The sequence below is a fragment of the Biomphalaria glabrata genome, chromosome 2, assembly GCF_947242115.1.
Source record: "Biomphalaria glabrata chromosome 2, xgBioGlab47.1, whole genome shotgun sequence".
In the NCBI taxonomy this organism is placed as follows: domain Eukaryota; kingdom Metazoa; phylum Mollusca; class Gastropoda; family Planorbidae; genus Biomphalaria; species Biomphalaria glabrata.
This window is the reverse complement of record NC_074712.1, coordinates 19,752,535-19,780,463: the sequence shown is the minus strand read 5'-3', so window position 1 is coordinate 19,780,463 and position 27,929 is coordinate 19,752,535. Positions and strand designations below refer to the sequence as shown.

The window sequence follows — 27,929 nt, the reverse complement described above, 5'->3', positions numbered from 1 at the left end:
AAAGTTGGACTGACAATAGCTTTCCACCAATCAATCCATCCATCCTGCAACCAGTATGGCTACGTGCAACCTTTTTGAGGAAGATGAAGTTTACATTGAAAATCAAGGCAAAGGAATAAGCTTCGGACTAGTTTTAGAAAACGGTGATTTTTTCAGTAGCAGCGACGAAGATGAAGCCGATAATAAAATAGATGAACGGATTCAGAAAGGAACTGTTAGGGTTGCTTGGCATCCAACAGGCAAAGAAACAGTTGTAGCCGAAAATAAGGTTCGGTTATTTAGAATCTATTCTAGACTCTGACTAGATTCTTGATCTAATTAATCTAATTAAATTTATTTTTTTCGAGATATCTATTCTAGATTCAGACCTAGGCCTAGATAGATGAAATAGATCTAGTCAAATCTAGTCTAGATATCATACATTTAATATATTACTAATGATAACTAACATCACAGTTTAAGTTTAATGAGTTTATAGATTCTATTTATAGTTTATAAACAATAATTAAAAACAAATCAATAAATAAAAACATATCAAAGTGAATCAATCAATGAATTTTCAGATAGGTCTAGATCTATATACTATAATATAGATATCTAGATCTATTTATACTATTTTACTATAAGTATAATATATTTAATTTTAATATTATGTAGATCTAAATCTAATATCATCTATGACTATATTCTATATATTCAATATTGGATTGTGCTTGAGGGTTTCCTGATCTGATACTGTGCAGTGTGATACTTTCACACTTTGAATTTGATAGGGAGAAAACAAATACAAACTAATCTAGATTCTAGAGAGATTATTGATTATAATAATAATTATTTCTATCTAAATAATCTAATTCTAGACTGTCACTATAGTCTATACTACTATTACTATAGATTATAGATCTAGATGTAACTGTAGTTTTATATTCTATATAATATTCTATTTTTAATCATTAATGGCTCTCTCTGAATCAACATGACAACACCAAGAACAGTAAATTGAGTAAAATCAGGTGTAGTTACAGGCCTTCCTCAACTTCAAGAAACAATCTTTGCCCACAACAGTGTTTATATTTTACATAAATGACCCACTAGAATGACTAGATCTAGGCCTGGCATTCTAAAACTCCAGGCAAAGTGAGCAATGATTTCTCCATTTCTTACTTTGACTAGAACTGCTTCGGGCTATGTGTGAAATGTAAATTTATCGCAGTAGTATTTCTTTCTTTTTTGTTCACATAGTCAAAATAATTAAATCTTTTAATTTCTCATTTTAGTTGAGTTATAAAAAACTAAGCAATTTTATATTTACTAATGTGTATTATTACTATTTTTAAATATGATTAGTTGAGTTAAAGAATTATGTAATTAATTGAAACTTGAAATTGCACCTAGCATCTAGGGTATAAAAGACATAGGCCTACAAAGTTATTTTTAGTCTTAAGAAATCTTGTATATATTCTTTTGTAATTTTTTTTATACTTATTATTTAATTTATAAATATTTTTCTAATAAAGACATTTTGTATTTTGAAAATGGCTCCTTTTTGTCTTGGAAGGCAATGGATGTGCCCAGATGAGTCACTGGTTTTGGTTTCGTCTTGAAACAGGGCAGAATCTGGTGTGGCTAATCAAGCTATTTCTAGAGCGGAAGACTTTGCCACTATTCGTGCATGTGTATGCATCTGATTCAGGGTGGCTTTCTTTTTTTCCTCTTGATTAAGGCCGCTTCGCTTCTTTTGCTCTCAGCGAGGATTGTCCCAGCACGCACAGTCTGTCTCCATGCACTTTGGTCTTTGGCTATTTCTTCCCACGTACTTTCGTTGATATCTGTGGCTCTCATGTCTCGCTTGCAGACATCTCTATAGGTTAGTCTTGGGTGGCCCTTGGGTCTGACTCTCTCCACAAGCTCAGCATATAAGATATCTTTCGGGATTCTACCTTCTGGCATGTGGGTGACATGTCCGAGCCAGCGTAGTCTTCTTTGTGTCAGGAGAGCATACATGCTGTTCATATTGGCCAATCTCAAAACTTCCTGATTGGAGACATGGTCCTTCCAAGAGATGCGCATCATGCGTCTCAGGCAGCGCAAGTGGAAACTATTCAATCTGTGCTCTTGGTACATGTATGTTGACCAGCCAGTCAGTTAGGTGCTGATCCTTCACAGCCTGCCTGCTCTAATGGGTGTTTAGAGCTTAGTTTAAAACGACTAGTAGGCTGGAAACTTGCACCAAGCAACAAAAGAAGAAAAATTAACATGAAAAAGAAAATCCCTGTCATGCGACTGGCCACATGGAATGTCAGGACAGTGTGTCCTGGTCTCACTGATGATCTTAGGCAGGTTGACGACGCAAGGAACACGGCAGTCACAAATAACGAGCTGAAAAGGCTACACGTTGATATTACAGTCCTGCAAGAAACCTAACTGGCTGAAAATGACATGCTCCGCGAGGCTGACTACACTTTCTTTTGGAAAGGGAAAGCACAGGATGAGACTCAATACATGGTGTGGGCTTTGCTGTCAAGAACAGTTTTCTTCCCATGAGAGTCCCTCCAGTTGGTGGCTCGGAAATGCTACTAAGCATAAGTATGTTGACAGTATCTGGAAAAGTCACTCTAATTAGTGCCTATCCCCCACATTATGTTCGCTTCAGGAGGACAAAGACAAGTTCTAAGAAGATCTCAAAGAAGCCATTTGCGAACATTCCTCAAAAAGAGCTTATATATGATCCTTCTAGGTGATTTCAATGCCAGAGTAGGATCAGATCATACTACCTGGCCAGACTGCCTTGGGCTTTTTGGAATCGTAAGGATGAATGATAACGGACAAAGACTGCTTGAATTCTGCACATACCATAAGCTCTGCATTACCAACACATACTTCAGAACTAAACCACAGCACTGTGTCTCATGGAGGCACCCTAGGTCTGGGTACCAGCACCGGTTGGATATGATACTGACACGAAACCCTAACACGAAAAATGGAAATATACTGCTGACACGTAGCTGCCAAAGCGCAGATTATGATACTGATCATTTTATACTTTGCCTTACATAGAACTAGTCATTCTATAGAATGCCTAGTCATACTATAACTAGAATGGAACATGAAATATAGCTAGTGTCCATATACATCAGGCTCATAAAAGTATTGTACCGATATCCATTAAAGCGGGCTATCTTAAGCACTTATAATAGCATAAAGAAATTATCTTCCCTGAACATCCATGGTAAATTCCCATGTCCCCAAAAATTGTAATTTAACACAATATTTTTGCACCCCCACTCTTAACAATCAGAAAGGACTAAAACTAAGTCAGTAAATTCATAAACTCAGTAAACATCTGTAGGCAGTGTCAACATTTTGTCTTAAAAGGGTAGGTTAATCCCTTCTGACTTATTTTGGACACACCTTTATAAGCTCAAATTTGATGGAGGAAACTGCTGCCCTGATCTCTCTGGATGAAAGAAGAGAAATAAAAATCCTTTCCCAATTCCCAATTCACTAAATTGGAAACCTTGGAGAGGCACCCACTCAGAACAAAAATCCACAAAACTGGCACAAAAAACCGTCTCAAAAGGACCAATTTCATACAGGAATCTCTAAACCTAAAAAAGAAACACCAACTTGAAAAAATTACTCTGGAATCCTCGATACACTATAATGAATCTCCACCCTGGGACGAAAGCCCTCTTCCTACTATAAGGGACCATATTGAAAACATAAAAAGAAAATCTGATTACAGACCAACAGAGCTCAAGGAAATAGTGAACTGTTTTCTACATACCAATTACCCTAGCAATCAGTGGATCAGAGTTTACACGGATGGCTCATCCCATAAAGCCACCACAAATGGAGGAGCTGGAATACTTATCGAATGGCCAGATGGAGGAAAACTAGAAAAATCCTTTGCAACTGGAGAGCTCTCTGACAGTCACAGAGCAGAAAGGGAAGCACTAGCACTAGCTGCTACCATGCTAGCAAATCATCCAAGTTCCCCTCACAGTCAGATTGTCTTTCTAACAGACGCAAAAACAACCCTCCAAAGCCTGCAAAACTCTGATTCCCCTTATATTAAAAACCTCAGAACAGCACTCACAAAGCTCAACCACAACAGCAAAAAAACTTATTAAATGGATACCAGCTCACATACAACTAGCTGGAAATGAGAAGGCTGACACACTCGCCAAGAGTGGGAGAACAAACTCACAAGTAAACTCTGCACTCTATCCAGAAGAAATGAAGAAATTAATTGTAGATAAAATAAATGAGAAATGGACGAGCTCTCATCCAAATCACAAGAAAGATGACGCTTACTATAAGCTATCCCGACAAGACCAACGTCTAATCTTTCGACTCAGGACCGGACACAACAGAATGCGACAACACATGTTCCGGAAGCTCAAAATTGGAACCAGTGAAATCTGCCCATGTGGAGTATCACCAGAAAATGCCGACCACGTCCTCCAAAACTGCTCTCTCTACCAAGAGGCCCGTATAAGACATTGGCCCCAAATCACCCCAATAGAAAGAAAACTATATGGAGAGCTCCCTGATTTGGAAACCACTGCGCAGTTCATCTCATGTATTGGTCTAGTCATATGAACACTCCAACATAACAATGAGAACGAAGAAGAAGAAGATGGACTAAACCAGTGATGCCCAAAGTACTGCCAACGGGCCAGATACGGCCCGAGACGTAATTCCCTCTGGTCCGCCGAAATGTTGGCACAATGTGTAGAAAATCCCCCCCCCTTTTTTCCAAAACTTAAAAGGTATAAAAATGTATCTTTTTTTTACGTTAGAGCCCTAGATTTTTCTCCTGATTGATTGGTTCAATGATATTTATTTATGAAATAGGTATCTGAGTGTAGAATGTACATTTTGTACCAAGAAAAGTGAACGGTTCTTTATTTTTTGTGGAACATGATTATAAGCTAACATATTTTTTTTTGTATAAAGAAATTGTGGCTATTTAAAAAACAAAAACATATAGCCGATATTATAAAACAAATATAACGGCATTCTTGGTTTGAGCCGCAAAAAGAAGATTGTTAAATTACGCCTAGAAATTGGAGGATTAATGGGAATATTTACCAAAAAGAGACAGGAGAATGACTCGGTTGTAAAGCTAGCTACAATGTTGCTCATATTCTAAGTAGAGGAATGAAGCCCAATGTTGCTGATATTTTAAGTAGAGAAATAAAGCCATCTTCTAACGCGGGGAAAAAAAAGATAAATTTCTAATATCCCATCTATGGGTTTCAGGTCAATGTCGTTTTTGTAGGCCTACGTTTTTGTTCATGTGGCCCACGACACGAGCGTCGGAAATAAAAATGGCCCACAGGTCGAATTAGGTTGGGTATCACTGGACTAAACAAATAAAGGGTGTTGTTCAGCTCTCTCTCTGGAGCTAACTCTGCACCACTAGAAAGTCAGTGTCACTTGGAATCCTCATATTATATTGAAAAAATAATTAAAAAATCAAACAATGCCAAAGGGTTTATTAAAAGAAATTTTTATATAAAATGCTATTTAACCATGGCAAGACCAACATTAGAATATATAGTATCTGTCTTATATTTGGGATCCCTTACCTTGAGAAAGCATAAACCAAAAAAAAAGGCGCTTTGGCTTCTAAACTGAGGGGTCTCTAGTATGAATCCAGATAAAGACTGTGATTTTGAACTTCAGGATTTTTATAACACCCCTGAGTCCACCCCAGCTCCAATGGGTATCTGGCATAGATTGGGGAAGTAATGGCTGTTGATCATAATGCTGGTCACATAACACACTCATTAACCTCGTTAACTGACTGTCATAGTAAATGACTTAATACCATTTACCTCCATAGATCAAAGGGCGTAAAAATCATAGATCAAAGGGCCTAAAAATAAAAGCATTCATTGTGCTAGATTTTTAAAAAAAATTCTTCACCTTGAAATTCAAGACGGTCAAAAGTATCTTTTCAATTCTATTCTCTTTGTGATATATGGCTCCTTTTGTCTCGAAAGGCAATGGATGCGCCCAAATGAGTCACTGGTTTTGGCTTAATCTTGAGACAGGGCAGAATCTGGTGTGGCTAATCAAGCCAATTCTAGAACTGCAGACTTTGCCACAATTCGTACATGTGTATGCCTCTGATTTAGGGCTAGCAGACAGGGCAGCTTTCTTTTTATCCCTCTTGATTAAAGCCGCTTCAATTCTTTTGTTCTCAGCAAGGGTTGTCCCAGCACCTAACTGACTGGGGGCTGCCCAGGTTGAGGCGGGCGGTAGCTGATCAGTGAGGCGCGAAGACCTCTCCCACCGTCAGAGACAACCCGTGGCGTCCATACATTACACCAATCAAGTTGGACTTATAACCCGTAACTGTTGTCTCCCGTGTTGTTTTAGCCGCTTTGCAGCAGCACCAGAGTTTCCTCTCCAGGGCGCATTCCTGGGCCTTGGATAAAGGGGTCATGGGTGGCCCATGCGTCATGATCCCACTCTCGACCTTGCTAATGTGATCCAAAGGAACGCATCGCATTACATTTGGCACCAACTCGGTTGCAGAAGCTGCCGGAGGGAATTTCGCAGCTGATACTCCCAACGCCTAAGGGGCTTCACTCCTGATTTCTCCCCGAGGTTGTCTCCTGAAGCCTTAGTACCGCAAGGCAGCGGGGGTTTGAAGTCAGAGTACCCCTCTCCTAGATGAACTGCCTTACTAGGCTGACGAGCTCCATCTGCCCGAAGCTCCCGGTTTTGTGGCGCCAGGTATCCGCCTTCACCCCTTCACCTGTTAGTAAGAGCAGTTTCGCCGGGCTTAATATCTAAGCCACACGAGCAGGCCAGGTGCTGGACTTAGCTGTCAGAGGCTATTTGAGACGCATGCCATTAGGAGTATTTTATAGACAATGGGAGCTTAACCCCATTGACACCCCTGGCCATGACAACCTTTGTGATACAGTAATATATATTCATATATTGAAAAAGGTAGTGTTTTGTTTTTTTAAACCCAGTAAATTGTATTTAGTAAATAAAATTTAGTAAAAACTCTTTATTGTTTGTGTTAAGGTTCATTTAGTTGACAGGTCACTTATGCCAGGAGACATTGTTCGGCATCTTATTCAAGGTCAAGAAACACAGTGTGGATTTGTAACTGATGTAGATATACGGTGTAATGTTCATGTTCTTCGCACCAATAAATATATCTACAACATCAATTCTAAGGATTTACAACCCATACAGGTAGATACACACAAAATACTAAATTACAAAGTATGTTGCAAATGTTGCTTTTTTTCAATGTTGTAAATTAATAAGATGTTCAAATATACATTATAAGATATAATAATGTTCAAATAGAACACATAAAATACATTTTTAGAAATTTTGCTTTTTGGTTTTTATTAAAGTAGTACAGAATCTTTTGATTTTAAGTGATTTCAATTATAAGCATAACTATAGTAATCCTTTTTTGTCTTTTAACTATAGATGTAAGTTTAACTAAAGTAGGAATTTGTAATATATTTGAACTGAAGCCCAAAAATCTTTTACAACTAGCTTTTTTTTCTTATTGAATGCAATTATGTTTATTTCAAACAAGTGCTATTTAAACTAATGCCAAGCACCATGACAATATATTGATTTTAAAGACATTTTCTTACTGAAAAATTTACATTATAACTAGTTACATAAAGCTAAAATAAAATCAAGATGTTTGAGAAAATACCCAAACCAATGTATGCATTATGAACAGACTATTAGAAAGTTCAAATTTTAATACATCTGTTGCACATAATTAGGTCCTTATATTATTCATAATTGGGGGGCAGGGGGGGGCTGTCACATTTTACTTACTTTATCTATAGTCAAGCAGATTGCTGTTACTAAATTATTGTGATGCTTTTCAAGAAAGATAATTTATATACTTTGTTAAAAACCTCAGAACAGCACTTACAAAGCTCAACAACAACAGCAAAAAAACTGTTATTCAATGGATACCAGCTCACATACAACTAGCAGGAAATGAGAAGGCTGACACACTCGCCAAGAGTGGGAGAACAAACTCACAAGTAAACTCTGCACTCTATCCAGAAGAAATGAAGAAATTAATTGTAGATAAAATAAATGAGAAATGGACGAGCTCTCATCCAAATCACAAGAAAGATGACGCTTACTATAAGCTATCCCGACAAGACCAACGTCTAATCTTTCGACTCAGGACCGGACACAACAGAATGCGACAACACATGTTCCGGAAGCTCAAAATTGGAACCAGTGAAATCTGCCCATGTGGAGTATCACCAGAAAATGCCGACCACGTCCTCCAAAACTGCTCTCTCTACCAAGAGGCCCGTATAAGACATTGGCCCCAAATCACCCCAATAGAAAGAAAACTATATGGAGAGCTCCCTGATTTGGAAACCACTGCGCAGTTCATCTCATGTATTGGTCTAGTCATATGAACACTCCAACATAACAATGAGAACGATGAAGAAGAAATATACTTTGTTAACCAAATCTCCTTCAAGGAGGCTGTTTTTTTTTGTTTTTTTTAACCTTTTCAACTGCATTATACCAGTTGTTTAAAATACCTGTCAAAATAGACGACATAACATTGGCTACTGATTTCATAAACTTTTTTTTTTTTCCTCAAGAAATTCTGCAGTGATCAGGAAGTGCTATTCAATTCCTGGCTTGGCAGAGTGGAAAATGTCAACTATGAGCTGGTTATTATCTTTCAGGATGGAGCAAAGTAAGATAGTTTTATATGTATGTCCCTTTTTATTTTCATTATACATACAGGTTGTTTTGTTAGAGTTGTTAAAATCCTTTTTGAATGTTGTTTGGTTTCATTATCTAGTGTACATTTTGTATCATTTCTCCTTCTACATCTAGGTGTCAAGTAGATGAGGATGACTTGTTTAACTTTGAAGATGTTAGTGATAAAAGGTCCAGGGTAAGGTTGCATTCTAGTTATTATTCTTTGACCAAAGTGGATACCTTTCTGTTTTTATACACACCTCTCTTAATTCACAGCAGTGATATTATTTTTAAGGGAGATCAAGGTGGTTTTGTCTGTATAGTTTTGTAATAGATTTAGTATTTGAATGAATTTTGTGTTCCTAATTTTAACCAGCTATCATTTATGTTAGATCCTAGTTGTTAGGTTGAGGATGGCTGCCTTGTTGATATCATGATAGCACCTAGTTCATTTATGTTAGATCCTAGTTGTTAGGTTGAGGAGGGCTGCATTGTTGAGTGGTAGCACTTTGGACAGACATTACGAAAGCCCCAAGTTCAATGAGGTTTAGGCCAGGGCATAGTTAAATGTTTATAAATGAAAGGGCATCTGAAAAGTAAAGTTTTGATGCATCTTAGTCTTTATCATTTCTTTAGCTGAAGTCTTGAATAATTTGGCAAAACAATTTAGCTACATACATTGTAATTATTAGTGAAATGTGCTGCTTATTTCAAAACTCTCGCTATCAATGTATTTATGAGTAATAAACATGTAGTTGGTTTGATATTGATATGGTTTGCATAATCTGGCCAACAACCCTAGAATTGCTCTCGTGAGCCTTTCAAAATCCTGCTTAGTTAAATAAGTGTGTGTGTTTAAGTTTTTGGACATTTTTATTTTATTTTAACAGTTGAATTGTTAGAGACTGAGATTGTATGTATTTGTCTTCCTCAGCATGGTGAATTTAGTTTCTGCCATCACTATCCTGGGCAAGAGTTGAAAGGTACAATGGATAACTTCAGTGATGCTAAGTGGCTTCACTCTACCCCACGTTACTGTAGCAGGGTGGCCAACAAAAAAGGAAAAACTTTCAATGTTCTTGTTACAGTAGAGAAGGTTAGTGGCTAGTTAAGTCTAGAAAATAAACATTGCCGTTATTAAAATGATCTAGTATTTTAGGGTTCTGTTTTGATTTTCTTAGATTGTCACTAAAAGTGTTGAAATCCAGTGGGTGTTTCGTGGTTATGAGAAAATGGATAATACCAGTGGGTCAGTTAATCCACCACCAAGATTTATTGAGGGAGAAAATGTTGAAAAGTGAGTCATTTTTATCAGACCTTTTTTTTTTAGTGTAGACATCATTTTAAATTAGACATAAGCTCATTTATTTATGTAAAATGTTTGTTTGTTTGTAAAATGTTTTACTTATTTCGGATGTTCCTTCAGAGTTGAAGATAATTACTTCCTAGTCCAAACCTCCCGCAGGACGGCGGGGGATGGGAGCGGGCAGGGTTTGAACCCGGGACCATCGATAAGTCCGAACGACAGTCCAGCGTGCAAACCGCACGACCAGGCAGCCATCCTATTTATTGTAGTAGTAATTGTTGCATTTACTCCCATAGAATATATTTATATTTGAACTTAATACAGGCTTCAAGTTTTGGATTGGTTTAGTCATTGTAACATCCAGATTGGTGACCGCATGAGATACACAATAAACAATGATGATGTTGTGTCGGATGTCACGCCCAGGAAAGCATTTGATCCAAAAATGACTTTAGTGAAAGATGCACCATTTAAGATAGACGAAGGACTAGATAACAAAAACCAAATTAGCTTAACAAGCACAGTAAGTTATATTTAGCATGTTGTGATATTTACATGTGTGTGTCTGTCTCCCCCACTTACTGTGTACTATTGTATATATGTTTGTGTGGCACTTATTTTCTTAGATAATATTTTATGTATTGATAATGCTTTTTTTTTTTTTTTTGCGATCTAAGACTTTATGGGGAAGATGAACTCAAGTTCACTTTTTTTTTAGACTTAGACATTTCCTGAACAAATTTGATGTACACATGAGAATTGCTTGCCTTGATAAGCCCCCTTTTCTATAGGATTTAGCTCATGACTTCTGTTGTCTGAACTGAAGCAGTTACTTGCTGAGTGTGTCATTGGCTAACACAAGGATTGTTTTCCAGTACTTTCCCTAACAAGATTGGATTTCCTTTTGGAGTCAGGTCAAATCAGAGACAACTGATCTTTTGGGTATAAAATTCTTAGTTTCTTGAAAGGGACTTAAATCCAAAAACTTACAGATCTGCAGCCAACAACAGAAATCCAAGTCATTTTGGTTAACTAATTTGATTATTTTGGTAAAGAATAAAGGCATTTTATTCCTGAGAACTCATGAACAAATATGATATATTTTACAATTATTTGTATTTCCCTCTGAGTAATGTGTTATGTTATTGGGTAATAATATCACTAACTAGAAGAAAATATAAATTTCAACTATTAGTTTAAAAAGTAAAGTTCCCCTTTCAGACCTTGCTATCTATAGGGCAGATGATGTTAAGGTCACTGTTTCTTTAAGACTATGACTGCTTTATTGATCCTTACGGAAATTTGTTGTGATTACAAGGACTCATTTCTCATATAAAGACAACACAACAGAAAAATACACATAAATACAACAGACAACATAAAGAGTTCATTCAGCGACTACACACAGGTATCTTGGTGCATTTCATGTTCCCTGATCAATGAGTGGTGGTGATAAGAGTCTGACCGAGTGAGGTTAATGAGCAGGGTGTTATGTGCACAACGACCAACCGCCTTTACTTATCCACAACTAATGACAGGTACTCATTAGAGTTGGGTGAATTCAGGGGTGCCCTAGGAATCGCAAAATTCAAAATCTTGGTCTTCACCGAGATTTGACCTTAGGTTTGGAAGACAAATGCTTAACCTTTCAGCCACTTCGCACCAAACTATAAATTAAATTAAAAAAAAAGTATTTTGCTAATCATATATATAGATCAGGACGTCAATGTCTTGAAATACATTATAGATTAGTGATTAGATCTACCACGAGATAGTATTGCTTTTTTATTTAGCATGCGCGAAGATTTAAATGTTTACAAGATTTTACTGATCTAAATAAAGTGGTCTTTTCTTTGCGTCAGTTTATCTGAAGTCTTCAAAATGATTGGGAATTAATTGATTAATTACTTCTAATTCATCTAGGCTGGATCTAGAACTAGAGATATTTTACGGTGTCAGGCACCTAAAATAGATTTAACGTAAATCTAGATTAGAATTAAGATTTAGCTCTAAATAGATCTAGATTATTCAAGATCTAGAATAATCTAGATTTAGATCTATGTATTTATATATATCTAAATCTTACTCTTGTCTAGATCTAGATGTGACCAGGTGTGTACTATTTATATTTAGAACTAATTTAGATCAAAGTACATCTAATTATAGATTTAGACTACTGACTAGGTCTAGAAGCTCAAGGCTCTAGATATCTTGTAAAAAGGTGAAATAGAGTTTACTTATGCTGTTATGTAGTAACCATTTGATAATATTCTGCAGATTGTAACATCCAATCTGCCAACTAATTTCCTTTTACCCAGCTAAGATACTGTCTTCTCCTGATCTGTGCATTGCACTTATTCATTTGTTAAATAAAAGAGGTGGTCATATGTGTGTGTCCAATAACTTGGTCATTTCTTGTCTATATTTAACTCCATTTAGAGTCACAATGGTGTAGAAAAGGAGTTGGACGAAACAGATGATGCTGACCTTGAAGATGATGACTTTGAGTCAGAGAGTGATGAGAAATTAGGTGCCTCAAGTGGTCGCAACACTGGAAGCAGAAAAAAGAAGAACCGTGGCCATAAAGGTGCACTGCGGCACAAACCTGGCAAGGTCAACCAGTCATCCAGGCTTACATGTGGCAAGAAGCGAATACAAAAAGAACGTTTGGTCAAACCGGATGAGACAGTGGAAGTTGAAGTAGAGTTTACCATGTCTTGGGTGACAGTCATGTGGCAGGTATTCTAAACAGTTTCCTCTAGCAACTATTTAAATATCTAATAGAGCTAAAAAAGAATTTAAGCCAAATAACTCATGTAGTATTCATTAACATTTCATATTAATGATCTCCAAACAAATTCAACAACATATGAAATATGACTCTTCACGATTGGGTTGTACTGCACTTGAGCTGATCATGACAAATTTGAAAAATGTATAAATAGATTAGTATAATAAGTAAATAACTCTCTGGGTTTGAGTTCTTATTTTTCAATTGTTAATTCAGCTCACACTTACACTGGTTTGAAAAGCAAAATTTCAAACTATTTTTACACCTAATTTTTAATAAATACAATTTAATATCTCTAAGCATACAACTTCATGCATCAAGTTTAACATTTATGGAAAAAAAACAGGTTGTCTTTTCATAAATAAACCTACATTTAATTTTGTCCTTAAAAAAAGTATGATTATATGCCTTTCAAGTTCAATCTATTTTTTATGCTCGTAAAATTTAAAGTTACCAAAAAGTTAAATAAGAAATCCCACAGAAATCACTTATAACTCAATACGCTGTCTTATTCTAAAATGGTTTTTCATTCTTTAACTTCAGAGTGTTTTAAACACTGCTTTAATTAAACTAAAAAAGAGATGTTTAAATGCTGTTATGACAAAATTTTGGTGTAGCTGTAGACGTACATAGGTTAGGGTTACATAGGTATCTTCGCTTCTCTGTGCTCTATGTTGTTTTTTTTAAATTTCAGGATGGATCAATAGAAAAAGACATACCATCTTTTCATTTGTTTCCTGTTCATCATTTAGATGATTTTGAGTTTTTTCCTGGGGATTTTGTTCTTTCTAATATAGGTAATAATGTTGATATTGTCATATTAGGTCCATGTTATAGTCAGAGAAATTTGAAAATAAATATCTTTGTTGATTTATTAAAATGTTCTGTCAGAATTAGCTGAACCAGTGGACTATGGCGTTGTGGTAAAAGCTGATCACCACGAAAGAACCTGCATTGTACATTGGTATAAGGCTTATGATATAGGCAAGGCAAACAAGTAAGTATAGTGTATGTTCCTGATCAATGATCATATAACTTTTAGTGTATGCTTATATACCACTAATAATTACGTGGCGAATATAAACATTACACAGACTAGCTACCAAATGTAATGACGTGTTTGTTATCAATAAGCTGAATTAGTCTCCTTAATATGTCACTGCTCTTAATGAAAACAAACAATATATAACTATGCAATCTTCTTTAGTCATAGGTGCCTCACTAGCTGAGTGGAAAGCTTGTTGGCCAGAGGAGACATGAGCCACAAGTTTGAATTCAGGTCATTCCCCCACTTTTTTTTAAAAATGCTTTTAAAAACCAGTTACGGTAAAATCCATAAAATCCATCAAGATATCTCCCCTGAGCTAAACAAAAAAAACAATAGGTAAAAATATTATTAATCATTGTTGTCGTTGTAGATTATTACAAATTGAATGACATGACTGATCCAGTTAAATATATACATCTACACTAAGTATATTTTTTTTTGTTTTTCTTGTTAGCTTTTTGTTTTAATTACTTTTTTTTTACCATGCTAATTTTTTCTTTTGAATGGTGAGGCACCTCATATGGTTCACCACAATACCCAGGGATACATTTGCCTCAGTTTGAGCTATGCTACTTTATATCTTTGTAATCCATAGCCACATTTATTCAGCAAGCCCGAACAACATTTTGCAAAGAGTTAACACCATTCACTGCTCCCAAAGCCACTTATTTGTTTTCAAACAGCATAATTACATTGATCTTTGTTTTCCAGGCCCACTCTGGTGGAGGGCAACAGTGAAATAAGTGTCTATGACATCAAAGATCACCCAGATTATAAATATCGCCCAGGACACAGTATAGTTCGTGTTGGTGGCTTTGAAAACACTGATCTGGTATGTGCAAAAAAAACCCAACAATTTCAAATCTTTTTTTTCAATGTATTGATGTTTAAAAACAATTTTTTGTACAATTATTTATTTATTTTTGGCTCTTGAAAACACTTAAAAATAATTTTCAAAAGTAAGCTCAGAGAGAACTATTGGACAATGAAAAGGAAGTTCATCATATTTAGAACACTTGTAATTTTGTTTAACTCAGTTTTTAGTCGGAAATGAAACAAGGCCTGCCTTTATCATATCTAAGTAAGCTTATCTTCATCTCAGTAAAAATTGCTTGATCTCAATAAGCATTGCTTGGCGCAACCATCTCTTGAAAAAGGGAAGTCTATAATGATTTTTTTTCTTTTAACCCTGCCTGTGATAAAAGGCTGTCCATCTTTACCATGGTGATTGTTGAGAAATAAGGGTAAGGAAGAAACAGAGTATTATGAAAACATTTTAAAGGTTCTATTATAAATCTTGTATTCTTTTTTTTATATTAAAGTTTCTTTCATTGTTACATCTTTTCACACATATGGCAAAATTAAGTTTATATCATAGCTCAGCATAACTGAATTGTAACAAAATTTATATTTTAAGGATGAAAATGAAACTCTGCAAACTATTGGACAAATTTTACAGTTGGATCCTAATGGTCACTTAATTATCAAGTGGGCAGATGGACGAGTCAGCCAACATTATCCACAAGAAATTTTTGTTGTCACTGATGAGGTAGGTATTCTAAAATTTACCTTGGCAAACAGTTTCGGCTTGTCAATGTTTCAGTTTTGTAGATTTTTTATCTGGCAGGTTTCCTTCTTCAAAGCTACCTAAATCCTTAAGCTCAAATTTGTCACTGTGTAGGTTTACAAATAGGAATAAATCATATTTCAACAGTTATTGCTATCAAGTTATATGTTTATAAAAGTCTTTTAGTTTGATACGAATTCATATATATTTTTTAACAAGGCTGAAAATGTTAGCGAAGACAGCTGGGATTCTGAAGAAGATTCTAATGATAGTTCTGAGACTTGGGAGACTGAATCAGAGCATGAAATTTTTGGAGAAGAAAGTGCGAAGTAAGCACAATACTTTTTTTAAAGTTACAAACATTAACATGTAGTGTTGAAAGAAAATAGAAATAAGTAATTTTGTGTGTGTTTGTTTTCAGGCTTGATCCAGAGGATGGTACATTGGATCAGGATATACTGTGTGAACATAAACAGGAGTTGGATTCTCTTCTGGGTCGAGCTGAGACTGCGTTGAGTAGACTTCAGAACCATTTGAACAATTTTGGTGTAGCTGTGCATTCCCCAGAGTGCTTTCATGATATTATACGAATCTATCGCAGTTGTCATGACTTAGACAAGATATTGCAGTCTTCCTTTTTTAATGACCCCGAGTTACAGTCTCTGATTTCTCAGGCTAAGGCTGAATTGAAACGGGATAAGGTGAACAAGTTTTCCAAACATCTTTCACTCTTGTTTGATACTTGGAGTAAGAACTTACCTCTTGGGTCAAATGACAATGTTGGCACTGTGGCTGTGGCTGGGAAAACAATTAAAGTTGGAATGCTGAAAGGGAAAGAGTTTGAGATTTCAATTGCTTTGCCTGTTGAAAAAGAGGCTAGTGCATCTCAGGGAAATGGCAGTGATCCTACTGAGGATTGCATTGCTGAAGGCAGTCTCAAGGCTGAGTCTGGAGCTTGTTCGCTGGAAGATACTTCTGCAGCCAACATCAAAAAGGAAATGAGTGAGCCAGCTTTAAGTAAAACAAGCAAGGAGTTAGAGTCTTCTAATAGGAGGTTATCAGATCCTTTTAGTGACCCCATTGCCACCAATGGTGCCAAGATCAAGAAGAAATATCAGGATGCTTTGGTTGGAGAAAACTGTGTTTCCAAAGCTTCCAAACGCACTAAGTCTGACAATTATGATGATTCTGGGCGTGAAGCTAAAAAGAGTCGGGATGAAACAAAGTGCGCCAATCTTATTGCTCAAGAGCTGTGTTCTTTAATATGTCAGAACCTCCAGAAACAGATCTTACGTATTCACGAAGAAGTGAACAAACGAACAAACAGGCTGTTGTCCTCTAGTAAAGCAAACAAACAGGATGCGCAGACATCACCTTTGGTCAATGGTGAGGTTAACAACCCAGTAAATCCAGAGTCTGCTGACATTGTGCCAAATATAGACAATAATGACATTATTAAGGTATCTGTTTCTACAGAGGCTGTAGTACCTGCTAAAACTGTTAGCCATCAGTCCAACCTAGAGTTTTGTGCAGTTGATAATAATTGTGCTGTGAACCAAAAAATTGGTTCTGAAAATGACACATCCAATATTATCCTGACTTCAGAAAGCTGCAGCTCTTTGGAAATGGAGGCTTTACCTGATGAGGTCGAATCAGCACAGGTACAAAGCAAAGGTACATCTAAATGTTTTTTTGTCACTCTATGGAATCATTTATTTCTATGTGTGCACTTCATTACAAAGCTTCTATCAACTCTGTAATTTCTTTACACAAGAATCAATACAAAAAAAAATTAACCAATTAGATAATTAACTATTGGTAATTAAGTATTTTGTTTGATATCTTGAACAAGGGAAAGAAATCATACTTGACATGTAGTGGTATATCCCCTTGAGGACTATGAGCTTTGAGTGAAAATTTTTTTTTTTTTTTTTTGCATTTAAAAAACAATCAAGTAAACATTCACCAAGTTACCCCCTTCTTCCACCCCCCTTCCACAACTGGTCCAGACAAGTGATAAGATCACAGCCATTGAGAAAGCTAAAAGCTAAACAAAAACAGTTGGTAAAAATATTTCTAATCGCACAGATTTATTATAACTAGGCCAGTCATACATATAATGACATGACTGATCCAATCTTATTGATACAGTTACACTTAATGTAAGCTTAGTTTTTTTTTTATTTTTTTTTTTATTTTATGTTTTTATTGTTTTTTTATTATGCTGTGTAGAAAAGTGTTATTGGCTGAAAAACAACAACTGCTCTATGATTCACTTGAAGTTGGTGGACTTAACCTGTAGAAAATATTTGAACATTCATTTCATTTAGATTATTTTAATATCAAGAAATATGCATTTTTCAGTATGCTAGTTGTATTGTTATAAAATAATGATTTATTTAGGCTTTGAGATGCTAGGAGAGGTTCAGCCTTGCCAGAAATATGTCAGCCAAGAAAGTCAACCAGCTAATCCAAGATCTTTTAGAACCGCTGTTAAAAAAGAGGTACGAAATTACATTCAAGCATTTCAATGGAAAAGAAATTTCTAGGCCCATGTCAATGGAGTTTGGTTCATTTCATTTCAATAATTGATTTAACTGTAAAAAAAAAATAATAATATAGATCCTTTTTTTTTTAAATGAAAAAAGTATTTTTTAGAAAATAATTAAAATAGAATAGAAATTGCAACTGCTTTGAGTTGTCCAACAAACGTTGAACTAGGACTTGATTTAATAGCTTTGTGTTCTCCAACTCTCTTCACTAGTCCCTAGGATTAGTTGTATGTATGCTGATGCCTGGTCTCTTCAGACTAAGAGGCCACACTCAGAGACCTTTTTTTCACTAATTATTTATCATGCTAATTTCCTGCACTGTGGGCTGTGTAGCACTGTGTGCTGGATAGCACTGCATCATGGGCCATTGTGTCCTGCAGGTCTTTGATTGAGAATTACCAGTTTATTGTACACTTTCTTTTTTTTTTTTAACCACCTTTTTACTGATGAGCTGTACTATGCCACAAAGAATGAAGGGTACAAAAAAATATGTATTTCTTGTGTCATAATTATTTTCTGTTTTCTCTTTCTTTTCAGCTCAAACTGTTCCAGACATCATTACCAGATGGTATATTTGTCAAAGGTTTTGAGAATCGTTTAGTAAGTTGTGTTAATTAGTTTGTTCTAAATAAAACAATTCAAAATGTTCAAAGCAAGCTCCTTGATTAAGTTTTATACCTAAGTAAGCAATAGATCTAAGAGCTTATGTTTTGTACTTCTATTTCTATTCTCTTTTTCTTTATTTACTCTCTACTAACTAGATCTGCATCAGTATACTATTATCTGGATGTGCTATGTGTATATGTATTTAATTAGGGGAACTTTTTTGTTTACCCAGTAAGAGGGAAACTTTTAAAATGCATTATGCTATTATTTATTTTTCCAGGATTTGTATTCTGTCATGATCTTAGGGCCAGAGGGCACTCCCTATGAAGATGCAGTATTTCTATTTGACCTGATGCTACCCAATGACTACCCAAGTGCACCACCTCTGTGTTACTATCATTCATTTTGTACAGACAGACTCAACCCTAATTTGTACGAAGATGGCAAGGTAAGGTTGTTGGGCAGGACATTGCAGTGTTATGTTTGACTAGAGATTATTTCAGTCACCATTCAGGATTGGGATTGTTGCTGTAAGTTTAAAACAATAGTCATCTTTCTGTAGTGGGAAAATGGCCATGGGTGGTATGAGTTTTTTTGTTGTTGTTATTGTGGTAAACGAGGTTTCCAGATTCTTGTGTAGAGAAGGGAGTCGCGTTGACTGACTGGTAAAGCGCTGGCTTACAAACTGATGGGTCCAGGGTTAAAATTCTGATGAAGACTGGGATTTTTAATTTTGGGATCTTTAGGGCACCTCTGAGTCCACCCAACTTTAATGGGTACTTGACAATAGTAAAGGTGGTTGGTTTTTGTGCTGGCCACGATACTGTAATAGACTAAAACAACACGAGCTTCAATAAACACAATGATTTTATTCGTCCTTATTTATGCTCTCTACTCCAGCCACTTGTTCTCTATACTCTGACTTCCTTTTACACACAGTCCCTGACACACTGCTGTTCACTCAAGCATGTACACTCAAGGTCCACTGGTCATTTCATACACAGGCACACACACTGCACTACCAGCCACGCAAAACACATACACTTACTATCACATCTCCCTTCTTAAAAGCTTTGAGATATCAATTGACTATACAAATGATTTGTGTCTCTACTATAAACAAATGAGTAAACTGAATACATGTTTAACACAACAGAATGTTCAATTGTTAATATTATCAATAGTAACAATATAAATTATAAAATGTGTAGTAAAAAAAAACAACAGTCTAGGTTTACAAATAGACATTAATTATATACAAATTGCATAATAATAAAAAGATATACATGTATCTAATTATCTGCGTCAGGGTAACGTACTGGTGGCCGAACTTGCCTACCATATCGAGTTATTACAGGCGGCGGATTGGTAGTGTTAGTCTGTTCCTGTTGCACATTTGTATCGCTCACGTTCTCTGGCTGTGTGGTTTGACCATTAATGACTGTCTCTGGGGTGTCCATTTCAAAAATATCAGGCATGACCCTTGATTTTGTACATGTGTCTCTTAACATCCTTCTATTTCTTCGGTAAGTTATCCCATTCGGTGTTTTTACCCAGTATGATCTCGGGGTCTCCGCTTCTGAGATGACCACTGCTGGTTCCCATAAATCGCCAGGCTTCTTTTGCATCCACACTTTGCTCCCAGGCTGAATGTGTGGTCGCTCGGTGCGCCTCGCTGTTTTGTTGTAATATTTTGCTTGATTACTTGTTCTTGTTTTCCAAGCTTTTTTTTTTTGTCTGGGATTTGAGGTCTGAGATAGGCCTCCGTTGTCGGAAGATTTGTCCTCAGACGGGGGCCCATGAGCAGCTGTGCAGGTGAAGGTCCATCAGGGCATGGAGCATTTCGAAATTGCAAGAGGGCCATATATGGGTCTTGACCCGACATTCTAGCTTTATTTAGAAGCTGTTTCACTGTTTGTATTGCCCGTTCTGCCATACCATTAGATTGTGGAAATCTGGGGCTAGACGTAATGTGCTTAAATCCCCAGCTTTTAGAAAATTTCAGAAATTCTTGACAAGCAAATGAGGGTCCATTGTCACTAATTACTTCCCTTGGAATACCAAGTCGAGCAAATTGTGATTTCATATGTATGATCCCATCTGAAGCCTTTAGTGTTGGGATAAGATTTATCTCAAAAAAATTACTATAGTAATCTACAAGTAGCAAATAGTTTTTACCGAGATACTCAAAATTATCAGCTCTAATTTTTTCCCAAGGAAGTACAGGAGTATCATGTGGTAACAATGGCTCCTTTTGCTGGGACTTCTGGTGTTCGTTACACACTGCACATGTTGATACCATGTCTATAATCTACTTAGACATTCCAGGCCAGAAGAACACCTCCTTAGCTGTAACAAGACATCTATCTCGCCCAAGATGACCTTGGTGCAGTCTTTGAAGCATTTCTTTTTGCAATACTTTTGGTACTATTAATCTTTCTCCTTTAAAAAGTAAACCATTGCTTTCACTAAGTTCTTCTTTAAATCCTGAATATGCTCGAATTTCTTGTGGAATTTCAGCTCTCTTGTTTGGCCAGCCTATCATGATATTATTCTTTTTAATTGAAATCCTTGCTGCGTGTACAACAGGTTTAATATTGGAATTGACCTTTATAGTATATTCCTCTTCCATGCAGCCTAAGCCAGTAAATACATCTGCGTAGCCTGAGAGTGTATCGTCCTCTATAAAGTCAACTCTTCTGATTAAATTCATGTGACTTGTTTGTTTTCAACAGTAATGAGTGAGTTCCATTCGTTGCTTAGACTATGGGAGCCAATACTGCCGATGAAAAATATTTCCTCAACGGAGTCATCTCGACCTTCTGACTTCACTATACTTACAGGCTTTGATCTGCACACTGACGAAAAATGACCTTTTTTATGACATTTGTGACAGGTTTCCCCATAAGCTGGGCACTGACGTGGTCTGTGTTCCTTGCCACAATAGCTACAACTCACATTTCCTTTTGTTCTTTTAAAGCTATTGGTAGCTAAATTCACAACTTGTACCCCGCTTTCTTCATTCATGAGCTTAAGCTGCCATTCAGTTGCCTCAGCTGCCCGACATATATTTTCTGCCTTGTTAAGGTCTAGATCTGGTTCTCTCAAAAGTCTTGCTCGGGTGTTCTCATTCCTTATGCCACCAACTATCCTATCCTTTATTAGGGAATCTTTAAGCAAATCAAACTCACATGTCTTTGCCTTGAGTTTGATGTCAGTGACAAAGTTGTCAAATGACTCTCCTTCATGTTTAGAACGCTGGAAAAAAACATGTCTTTCAATGGTAAAATTTTTTCTTGGTAGACAGTACTTCTCGAACTTATTAAGAATGCAGTGAAGTGTATGGAAGGACTTGCTAATCTCACATTCATTACATTCATTGTCCGTCCATTGGAAAGTGTTATAGACTTGCACTGCTTCTTGGCCGATCACATGCAATAATGTCATAGACTGTACTTCTCTGCTTTTTGTATCCAGTCCACTTGCTATCGAATATATCTGAAAGGATTGTTTGAACCTTTTCCAATTTTCTGCTACGTTGCCATTTAATTCCAGCGGTTGTGGCGGGTGGAGTCGGCCCATCTGACACCATGTAATAGACTAAAACAACACGAGCTTCAATAAACACAATGATTTTATTCGTCCTTATTTATGCTCTATACTCTGACTTCCTTTTACACACAGTCCCTGACACACTGCTGTTCACTCAAGCATGTACACTCAAGGTCCACTGGTCATTTCATACACAGGCACATACACTGCACTACCAGCCACGCAAAACACATACACTTACTATCACAGATACCCTCGCTAACTGTGGGCCATAGAAACAGATGAATATCATCTTTCCTTTAGATCTCAAGGTCTGAAAGTGGGGAACTACTTTGTGTGTAGAGAAGGGGATATAAAAGGAGAGAATTTTTTTTTTCTGGATGTATCCAGTGTGTTAGGAATGTACCTTTTTATTCCCATTTATTGACTGCCATTTTGTATTAATTTTATACATGTTCTATTATTATTCACTGTGCTGGGATAGAACAATTTTCTGTATCAGCCAGGAAAAACAACGACTTAAGAGTTTTAAGTATCTAATTAACATGCATGAATAGATTGACAGATAAAATGTGTAAGTTTGAACTCTGCCAGCATTCAAATCCCTAAGAACGTTTGCAACAACCACCCTAGAGCAGTTGTATAGGTGTTTAGTGACATCTTAAATGAAAGTGGCTCCTAATCTTGTCAATTTCTTAAGCTATGTGAAATCAATGTGCTTACATTTTTAGTTGACTTTATATTGCCATAATGTTTGAACTCCTAGCTAGAACATGATGAAAAGAAATTGAATTATTACTGCATGGAAATAAGATGAATGTATTTTTATACTGGTCCTGTAGGGAAAAGCTGCAATTGGTTTTGTGCTAAAAGAATTATAAGAAAATCCTATTTCTCCATCACCAGTATTGTGCTAAAAATAGGTACAATGGTTTCTTTTGGTATCTAAAAGAAATTTTTTTTTTTTTTAAATTAAAAGTTACATGTAATTTCTCATACTTATAAGTCTACACCATTTAAAAAATAAGAATATCCACCCATTTCCTTTATTATCAATAAAATCATTTGTTGTTTCTTTAATTCAATATTTATTTTAGTGTGTTATACTCTATCATGAACAGGTGTGTGTGTCTTTGCTGGGTACATGGACTGGTAAAGGGACTGAAGTCTGGACATCTAAGTCAAACCTTCTACAAGTTTTGCTTTCTATTCAAGGTTACTATTTGTTACAGTTTCTGTTTGTTTCATGCATTTGAGCCTTGCCATACAGAATTTAGTTTCAATTTATATTGAATTTATTTTATATTGAAATCCTCTTCTGACTTGGCAGTACCAGTTGTATTATATTCTTGCTTATAGTGAGCTATTGAGAAAAGCTGTTTAATTGCTTGATATGGTGATGAGACTAAGAAGTTTTCTAACAGTGGATGTGAATTCAAATTTGTGTGAAAGTTGGCATTTTAAAATTGCAGTTTGAAGATGTCCCATATTCCACTTAGAGAGGTCCTCATACAACTTAATGCCACACTTTTATGGAGGACCTCAGAGCAGTAGAAGCCAGGTAAGAAGAGGCTTCAGAAATTGCCAGTGACAGATATTTGTGGAGACAACTTGCCACCTAATGCGCCGAACAGTGTGGGAGGATTTAACCAAACCATATTCCACTTAGTCTATAGGCTCCTACAATTGTTGGTAAAGGTGGCCAATCATTGAGCTGACCTAATAACGTGAAACTAGTCAACTATATTTTTCGTGCAGCATACATGTTTAGGTGTTGAAGAAGTCTATTGCAGTATCTTATTTTGTATGGATATGACCTAAAATAATGCATGTTTATAAATAAAAAGGAACAAATGTTTAAAAGTACTTCAATTCCAATAAATTTGTTTTATCTATAGGTCTCATTCTAGTCTCAGAGCCCTATTACAATGAGGCTGGCTATGAAAAACAGCGTGGAACCCAAGTTGGCCTTGAAAACAGCAGAATGTACAATGAAATGGCAATAATTAAGACTATCCAGTCACTGATCAAGATGTGTGCCAAGCTACCAGTTCTTTTCAACCAAGAAATCTATCATTATCTAAAAGCTCATGGTCCTAAGTAAGTCAGTGGACTAATGATTTTGTTTATAGGCATGAACATACATGAATAAAAAAACATGAATTCACCAATCAGAATTCACAAGGTCTAAAACTGGTAGGAGGGCACCAATAAGAGTTGAAACAAAAATAATGAATACTTTTTTTTTTACAAAGCTTGCGTCAACTCACTCTGTCTGGCCAAAAGTTTGTACACATTATTTCTCTGACACCCAATCTTGAATCAAAGCTGAAATTCTGCACAATTATTTCTTTTACCTGGTGACACAACAATTAATATTTACAAAAAACAATCAATTAAAGAAATAGTACTTGACTGAAGTGGTGGTATAAGCTGAATTAGTCCCCTTTATATTAGGCTTAGTGAACACAAACATGAAATAGAAACAATAGATAACTATACAATCTTCCATGTTCATAGACTCTTACAGCGTTGGCTTCCAGATTCACCGTTCTTTGTTCCCCTATCCCTTTCCAGCTGGTCCAGACAAGTGATAGGATCATAGTGTATTGAGAACGCTAAAAGAATGAAATTGCGCTAAACAAAAACAATTGGTAAAAAATATTTCTAATCGCACAGATTTATTATTGTTAATCAAGATATATTACAAAGTTAATTACATGACTAATCCAAACTAAGGGATAAACGTAATACAAGTTTTGTTTTTCAAAAAGGTTTTTATTTGTGTTTTACTTTTTGTTCATTTTAAAAGCATTTATATAGACATCATTGTGTCATGGTGCAAGGGAATAATTGGGTTGGCCTAGAAGAACAAAAAATCTATTAATAAAGTTTAGAAGTTACTTTAGTTTAGTTATAGTTGTAAAAGTAGTAATTTTTTCATTTAATTATTCATTATACAATCAGTAACTGATTGACTTTTAATTTTTTTAAATAAGAATTTAGTTTCTAGTACTAAATAATTTTCAGAACTTAGTTACATTTAAAAGGGACTTTTTATATATTCTGCTTTTTTTGGTCATAAATTTATAACATTTTTCACTTTCAATTTAAAAAATTGGACTTTGAAACATTGCAAGTCTATCCGAGTCACTACTTGCCAATAAAAAAACTAATTTAATTTAACTTTAATTTGTCACTTTCAGAATGATTGCTCGCTTGAGGAAATGGACAGAGGAGAGTGAAACCCAGAAATGCAAAGCTACTACAGATACTGACTGCAATAATATCCCAACTGATAATCTCTTAACTGAGTCCACAGTGGGTCAATCCAATCAGCCACAAGAGCAGCTCACTTCCTGCCTTGCTTCTGCTGACAGTGTGATGTCTGGTGATATTTGCAGACAAACTGTGCAGGAGACAAAGAAAGCCAACACACATTGTCAGGAACACAGTATAGGGGATTGTAACAACCTGCAGGTTTGTGATGAAAACATTGAAGCTTCTGTCGTAAAAGAAGCTTTGCCATCGTCTGTGTTGCCACCATCTCAAATCTGTGTGCAGGAGTCTACAGAAGAGAAAGCACCCTCTCAGAGTGAAACAAATGATCAAGAAATGTGCGCTACTGACACCAAGCCATTGTCCATCAGTAAAAACTGTGAGGCCAGATGTAAACCTCCCCAGTTCCCCCTGTTCCCAATGTCTAAAGGATTTCGTCTAACCTTGCAGAAAACTCTGAACTTGTATGAAAAGGTATTAGACCAACTGGAGGCTCCATCTCTCCTGAAATAGCTTTCAGTTGGCTTATGATATTTCTGTAAAAAGAATAATTATTTAACAGTGTTCACATTATATTGTATACCATAATGTCTAGAATTGTGTTGTTATACTAATGGGGTTAAGGCTAAATTATTTCTACATTAGTATAGAAAGCTCAGAGTCTGTTTAAAAATAGTAAGTTGTACATTATACATTTTCTTTAATTCTAGGATTAATATTTTTTTGTTCCCCCCCCCCCCTACCTTTTTGAATATTAATTATTTGTATTAATAAAATACTTAAGTTCTTGGTATCAGCCACATTCTTTGGAGCTACAAGTTTGTCTCAATTCATTTTAAAGTGATCACTTTCCTCCAAAAACTTTTTTCCGAGTGTCCCAGAAAATATTTTTGAATATTTTTTTTTAACCACTTTTATTAAAGTATGACTTGAATATTTGAACAGCTTGAAATTCCCTAGCTGCAGAATGATTGTTTTCCCATTGTAAGAATTCATTGCATTCCTAACTCACTTTGAGCCCATAGTGCAATGAGAAAAGAAAACTCAGACTGAGTACAAGTCTTTCTTAATATTACTTGTTCATATTTTTTTTCCTTCAAATAATTGATTGACTAAAGAGTTGTGATATTTCTTTAACTTTATATATACATGTTTTTTTTTTGTTTATATTTTTTTAAAGCATTTCGCTAATGTGTGTTGAAAGATAAATGTTTTGCTGTTTCAAGAAGCTTGTCTTTATGTGTGTTTTATTTAGTTGACTTGTGCCATTTACTACTTATGCAGTGCAAGTTTTGCCGGGTATCCATGCACTTATCCATGCACTGCTTGCCATTTTTGCTAGATGTCTGAGAAATGTTCTCTTCAAGTGGTTATTGCAATCCTTAGAAGTTTTCATTTTAAACAAGCATTGGTCTTTAAAACAAACACCTGAGGATTATCTGAACAAGATATTGTTTTCCACAATGATTTTGCTTCTTTTTCTATAGAGCTTTACATTTTTGATGAGGTTATAATTCTATTTGAACTTACCAAAAAAAAAATAGTCATGATGACATTATAAATGTGTTCTTTATTATGGTTTTAATGAAGATAGTATTAATTATGCCTGAAATGTTGTTTTTTTGTTGTCCTATACAAAAAGTTGGTTAATTTCAACTTGAACCACTTTGAATCCTGAAGACCATCTCTGACTGGAACTTGTGTGTGTCAGTGAACTCCACACTGGTGTCTGTCTTATGCTTGACTGTTTCCTGAGGCTGTGTTGTTCCCCATTCTCCCCACACCCTACTTTTCCTACCATTCAACTCGCCAAATGAGCAACTTAATGTTTCTCAATTCCTAGAGGTCAAACTTGATGAAAGACTCAGGGAAAAGTAAAACAACCTTGCAACAAATGTGTTCTTGTTTGTTTTTTGTTTTACTTTTGTCAACTTGCCGTTTCATAAAACAAAAATGTAAACCCTACTACTAGTTAGGTCCTTAGTATAGAGGAAATGTTCACAGATTCATTATGGACAGAGTAATATAACTATTCCACTGTCATCACTTAATAAGAAAGTAATTTAGTAATATTAATTAATAGAAGTGCATGCAGTGTTTAAAATGACAGTAATATGACAATGAACTTCTCTAAGTTATCTGATAAGGATTCTGACTTATAGGGACACTGAGTTCATTAAGCTAAATTTCTGTAAAATAAAAGTGCTTATATGTTTAATATCTATATTTGGTGAGTACTTATTCTGAAAATTCCCTGTTCAATGTCTTTTATGATTAAAATGTAAATTGTGTGTAGGCACTTTGTCCAGAAAGGAGGATGTTTGGGAAAGTCAGGGAAAGAAAATGTTCAGCCAGAGAAAATTGTTTGTCTTAAAACTTTTGTGACCATCAACATTGATGGTGCTACTTGAGAGTGCAACTTAAGAAATGATCTTAATCCACTTGAAGTATGCACAACTACCAGACTCAATGAAAACAACACA

At 35.7% G+C, this 27,929-nt stretch overlaps 1 protein-coding gene across 1 annotated transcript; it reads left to right on the top strand.

Moving 5' to 3' along the window:
* The first annotated feature begins 7 nt into the window (after positions 1–7).
* On the top strand, positions 8–27,341 carry LOC106050105 ((E3-independent) E2 ubiquitin-conjugating enzyme UBE2O-like). Its single transcript, XM_013208611.2, has 20 exons — positions 8–268; positions 7,054–7,227; positions 8,640–8,737; positions 8,881–8,941; positions 9,680–9,841; positions 9,927–10,042; positions 10,376–10,574; positions 12,491–12,790; positions 13,537–13,639; positions 13,734–13,839; positions 14,602–14,722; positions 15,308–15,439; positions 15,677–15,786; positions 15,879–17,131; positions 17,861–17,961; positions 18,547–18,609; positions 18,896–19,063; positions 23,289–23,382; positions 24,066–24,267; positions 25,374–27,341. Exons 1-20 carry the CDS (start codon positions 56–58, stop codon positions 25,957–25,959), a joined length of 4,362 nt encoding a protein of 1,453 aa, XP_013064065.2. The 5' UTR covers positions 8–55; the 3' UTR covers positions 25,960–27,341.
* The last annotated feature ends 588 nt before the right edge of the window (positions 27,342–27,929 follow it).